At 45.0% G+C, this 6,000-nt stretch overlaps 1 protein-coding gene across 1 annotated transcript in view; it reads right to left on the reverse strand.

Annotated features, from left to right (window-relative positions):
* The window catches only part of Appl (amyloid-beta-like protein), a 39,947-nt gene extending 34,232 nt beyond the window's left edge, over positions 1-5,715 (reverse strand). Inside the window, exon 1 of the mRNA XM_075691705.1 lies at positions 5,314-5,715. Within this exon, the coding sequence (XP_075547820.1) occupies positions 5,314-5,700 (387 nt within the window). The 5' untranslated portion in view covers positions 5,701-5,715. The remainder of the gene's footprint in view (positions 1-5,313) is intronic.
* Positions 5,716-6,000: the final 285 nt, after the last annotated feature.

Raw genomic sequence — 6,000 nt, forward strand, 5'->3', positions numbered from 1 at the left:
ATGAACCACCATAACGCTTCGTCTCATCAGACCTTGCTGCGTGCTTTGTCAACTAGTCTGATAGTGTGTTGATTTGGCTTGTCTCATTGTATGGTCCGATGAACAACTTAAGAAAAGTCATGCACCTTTGGCGTCAAATGTTGATAAGAACATTAAACCTACAAAGTTCCGGAATTGAAAAGCTAACGCACTACTTTGAAAATGTCAGTGCACCTTTTGCATCAAAAGTTTATGGGAATGTATATCCATAAATTTTGGGAATTGAAATCCACGTGCTCCGTAGATTCCACAGCCTCTGCGAGATGCCGCAAAGAACCCGCTCGCCATCAAAACGCCCTGGAAATTTTGTGCTCAGATGGAGCTTCTTGCGGTATGTGATTGCCGGTGCATGGGCATTGCCGTGAAATCGCAATGTTTGCGCTGAAATGCCTCTTTGAACGTGAAAAAGACATGCTAGACAAAATCCAGAATGACTTCCGGCACTGAGGGGGTTGTTTTGGTCAGCGGCGCATGACAGAAGGAAAAAATTTCAGGGGGGGGGGGGGGGGTCACACAGATCCAGGCTGAAAATTTTGCTTTCTTCTGGCATACTACTTATTTTTTTTAAAATTTACATTACCCCTAAGGGCCCTCACATGGGGGTATTACATAGGGGGGGGGGGGGGTACAAACATGAAGTATACACAAGAAATAAAATTACATAAAATAAACATACACACAAGGAACATAAAATATATAGATATGAACAAGGGGTAAATGCACTTAGTCATGAAAACACAAGAACATTTTACATATGTTAATATGTGCATATAGGCATAAGTAATATCTAATCTGCTACCACTAACCGTTTTCTTGCAACAAAGTTTGGAAAGATGGTAGGCTAACTTCAGTAGCTATGTGTGAGGGTAAGTTATTCCATTCTATTATTGTGCGAGGAATAAATGATTTTGCATAGAGCGACGAGCGGCACATTATGTGTTTTACTTTGTTAGCGTGGTCATGGCGCGCGAAAACTGCAGGGGGTGGTGAAAAGAAGTCTTCGTGAAGAAGCGTGGAATGGTGATAAAAGTTTATTAAATAAGGTTAGGTGAGCAAACTGGCGTCGACGTGATAGTGATTCCAACTCGGCACGTTGTTTTAACGATGTGACGCTGGTGAAGCGTGAATAATCGGAAAAGATGAAGCGAACAGCACGGTTTTGCAAAGATTCAATGTTGTTGATTATGTATGCTTGATCGGGATCCCATATGGCAGAAGCATATTCAATTTTTGGGCGGATCAGCGTGATATAAGCAAGTTTTTTTAAGTGAGAAGGTGCGTGCTTGAGGTTACGTTTAAGAAGACCGAGTGCTCGGTTAGCTGATGCTAAGACGCTGTTAATATGGTAATGCCAAGTTAAGTCAGACTGAAGATGAAGGCCAAGATACTTGTAAGTTGGCGCAAGTTCTACTCTAGCATTATTGAGAAAGTAGGTGGTAGGAAGTCGAGTGGAATGGTTGGTAAATGACATTAGCTTGGTTTTAGATGTATTTAAAGACATTAACCACGAAGAGCACCAAGCGGTCACAGCATCAAGATCAGTTTGTAAGGAAAGTCGGTCAGCGTCATTACTAATATTACGATATATAACACAATCATCTGCGAATAATCGAATTCGAGATGAGACACATTTGGGTAGATCATTAATGAAAATTAAGAAAATTAGGGGACCGAGGACGCTGCCCTGGGGGACTCCAGATGTTAAAGGAACAGAAGAAGAGTTACAGCCATTAGCACAGGTAAACTGTTGTCTGTTGGAGAGAAAATCTTTAATCCATGCAAGAACGTTTGGGTGAATGTTTAAGTGTGTTAATTTGATTAGAAGCCTGTGATGAGGAACGCGATCAAAAGCTTTAGAGAAGTCAAGAAACACTGCGTCAACTTGGAATCCTTCGTTAAATGCGGAAAATATATCGTTAGTAAATCCGGCGAGCTGAGTGTCGCATGAATAACCCCTGCGAAAACCGTGCTGGTACTTGAAGATGATATCATGGTCTTCTAGGTAGTTGATGACTTGTGTGTGTATGACGTGCTCGAGAAGTTTACATATGTTGCTAGTTAATGAGATAGGACGATAGTTATTTGGGACAGAGCGATCACCTGATTTAAATATTGGTATTACTTTAGCTATTCGCCAGTCATGAGGAATAATGCCAGATGATAATGATTGCGAAAACATGGCTGATAACACTTGAAAAATGTTTAAAGAAGCGGTTTTAAGTACCCTGTTATTGAAACCAAGATGATCAGAGCTAGTAGTAGTTTTGAGGTTATTCAACAGGGCAAGAATACCCGAATCACTGATGACAATTTCTGGCATGGAAATGTTAGGCAATGGCTCTAATATAGGTGAAGAAGTTATACCTTCATTGGTGAATACTGATGAAAATGAATCGTTTAGAAGCTGCGAACACTCAGTTTCAGTGACTTGTTGTCCGTCAGCATTAATTAGTACTATATCAGGATAGGAACTCGGATTGATAATGCGCCAGAATCTATGAGAATTATTGGTTAACATAGTAGACAGGTCGTGAGTGAAGAAATTACGACGGGTTGTTTTAAGCAGGGACTGATACTCTTTATCACAATTTTTGTACTTGTTCCATGATGACAGGAGACGTGTGGTCATTGCTTGGCGGTACAAAAGTTTTTTCTTATTATTAAGACGACGAAGACGATGTGTGAACCAAGGTGAATTTTTATGATGTCGGATGGTGATGATTGGCACATACTTATCAACAAGGTGAGTCAAGGTGGTTTTGGATGCCAGCCAGTTTGATTCGATTGAGCGTGATGAATACTGAGCCAGGAAGCTTTCAGAGAAGGTGTTTAGTTCCGAGTTAATCATCTCAAAATTCGTGCGATTGTAGCAATGAATTCGCTTAATGGTAGTTTTCTTTTCAGTAAATGGATGCATGATGCACCCAGTGATAATGTCGTGATCGGATAAACCATTTACCGCTTCACCGTAACTGCTTTATGCACCAATTTCCCTGATTCAAAGCAATTAGAGTTGCAGATTTTTCCTTTGTGATAGACACAACCTGGGTACTGGTATTGTTATTGTCAGATCCCCTTTCAAGTTTAGTGTCAGACAGTTGTCGGGCACTGGGTGCTGCTAATGTAAACAGCGACACTACACTTGAATGACAGAACTGAGTAGCTGTACGGTTGGGATAACCGCACAATATTTTACTGTGGACGGCCTGCTGCGATGTGTACTTGCACACAGGCTTTTCACCTGTCTGCACAGCCTCGCACTCCGTCCATGGTTGTCCAGTTATGTGCAAATAAATATTATTATTAATCTTTACAAAATTTTGCTCCCTTTGTCTTGAATACACAAACACAGCCTAAGTTCAAGGAAGAGTCAGGTTTGTCTTTGAACAAGTCCCTTTGAAAACCAAGGACTTGGGATCTTGAGGCTAGCTAGGAACCATGACATGATGGGTCCTACAACTGCAATTGTCCAGTAACTTATGCTCGTCCTGCATTTACCCCATAAGTACACAAAAATGACTGTAATCTTCAAGAAACGCTGCAAGATTTGCTGCTTCTTTTGAATCCTTATTTTACAATGAGCAGCTTTTATTGCCACTGACTAAAGCTTCAGTATGTAAAGGTAATTATCAGAAATAATGATGATGTAAAATATGCCACATTTGAAAAATGAGCAGGTTCTACATGGCCCAAATTAGAAGGACCAACTAGTTATCAAGGTAACTACTGCTGTGATATTTCACAAAATTTTCATTTTTTTCCCATAGCGCCATCCAAGGGTAACATAAAACTATGTTAAGGCAGGCCAATTATTAGTACAACTTTTGTTTCAAGGCAATTTTTTCTGCATGCACTTAAAAATGATTACATGGTATAAGGTATGGAATGTAGCCAAGAGGCTGTTTTCCAGGTCTCAGTTAAAAATTTTTCTATGTACAGTGTAAAAATATCTAGTTTGTTTACTCACATTAACTAATGAAACTTGTTCACACGTTAAGGATCAATACGCCTTGCGCACAAGTGTCCCAAGAAAAAAAAAAAAGGCCATGTAAATAACAGTCATTAAAGGGGTTAACAACTAATGTCAGTACACCAATTTTCTTCAAATTACATTTTAATAAGATTTATGTGTTGAATGTGTTGTATTCTTCTTGGGTTGCCACCTTCTTGTGGGTGACAAATATTTTATGAAAAAAAATGCCTACTTCGAGAGTGTCTTGATTTCTGCTTGAATCAGAATCAGAAATACTTTCATTTGAAGTGTGCAGTGTGCCAAAACATCCTCTGCCACAGATATATCACAGTGCCAAATAAGTTAATTTTACGGCTCCACCTCTGAACAATGCAGAAAAGCGGAGCGAAGGTGTTTCCTAAGCGAGCAACTAGTTCTTACGCCCACTGTAGGGCGACGCATAATGTATATGATAATACATTGTTAAGTAGGGCAATTGTACTGCCCACTTTCAGGCTCCCTGTAATTGGAATGTGACGCTTTGATTTATGACGCTGGGGAGCACATAAACGGAGCACTACACGGAGTGCGGCTATAAACTAGTCCTAGCTCGGCGTTTCGATGGAACCCCTGCCTGTCCCGACTGACAAACGGTACTCAATAGCGAAACTCGGTCGCTAATACTTGCTGCTGAGATTACACCAGCACTCTCAGGCGTTATTCCGGCTTGTTTGTAAAGCCTGTGAGCATGCCGCTCTGCTGCTTATCGGTGCACAACAATAACGAGACGAAACGGCACCAAAGAGAGAGAATAGAAAAGAGGGAGGGCAAGTTGCCAGTAAACGCGTAAGGTCCGAGGCACCTGCAGCTCCGGGTTGCAACCATCCAATCAAGGTCGGCGACAGAAAAAGGCGACTAAAGCCTGAGCCAGAACCTAGGCCCTTCGGGTCGAGCGGCACACAGATCACACGGCGAAGCAGCAGAAGCGATCGGTCGGCGGCCGCCCCGCCCTGGCGACGACGTTATCGAGCGGGGACCACCTGCGACGCGGAGCCGCACTACTCGGGAAGTGCCGTCACGGATTGCCCCACCAACGAGCATCGCGCTTTAGAACGGCCGCCCCATAGCTGAAGCAAGGCTCGCCGTTAGCCTGAACACGGGCCTGTCGCTGCGAGATCCGAAACACGGCGCGCCGCCTGCGCGTGAAGCCTCTCGCCTGTCGGTCGTGCGTGCGTCAGGCATGTCGCTGTGAATGCGCTCGGCGCACAATGGTATTGGAACGATATGGTTTATCTGGAGCCGATAAGACGTGCGGGGCCTACCTCGGCGTAGCCGTCGGCTCGACTGCAGCACAGCAGACCGAGGACAATCCAGAAGAACAGGGCAGCGCCCATCTTGAGTCCAAGCATCGCAGCCGCCGGCGCTGTGTCCGCCATTCCGGCCTGGCTGGGTCGCCTGCGCTTGAGGGGGGGCGAAGGCGAGCGGCGCCCGAATGCAGCGAGCAGCCCCGTGATTGGCCCGCACCCGGTCGACTGCTGCGCTGCTGCGCTGTACGCGGCCTTGCTTCTCGCTGGCGACGGCCCACGCGCACGCGCGTTTTGGCCAAGTAGGGAAAAGGCCCCGCCGCCGCGATTTCGGCGCCGCACCCGCCGCACCACTGTAGCCGCCGCTACACTACTTGCTTCCAGGGACGACCCTGTCGCAGTCATCGGTCGACGCGCCGGCGGTGACGCGCAAGCGGACTGTCCGGTCTGAGCAAGCGCCCGTGCTTGTTTTGGCGGCGGCCACTGATCCTCACAACTCTCCACGCGGAGACTGGCTTTTTGACTATTTCAACGCGACTGGGTCCGCTTTTGCACTTAGGGAAGGCAGCACAGTCAGGCGTTGTGATTGCTAGTTTTCGCCTTCAAAATTTTCAGAACGGTGTCTGGCTTTCAACGTTTGTCCTACGCTGTCCAAGGCTAGCTTCCGCATGCGGGTATTCCTATTCTATTTTTTGCGTTCCTTGT

This window comes from Dermacentor variabilis, chromosome 5 (genome assembly GCF_050947875.1).
Source record: "Dermacentor variabilis isolate Ectoservices chromosome 5, ASM5094787v1, whole genome shotgun sequence".
Classification (NCBI taxonomy): domain Eukaryota; kingdom Metazoa; phylum Arthropoda; class Arachnida; order Ixodida; family Ixodidae; genus Dermacentor; species Dermacentor variabilis.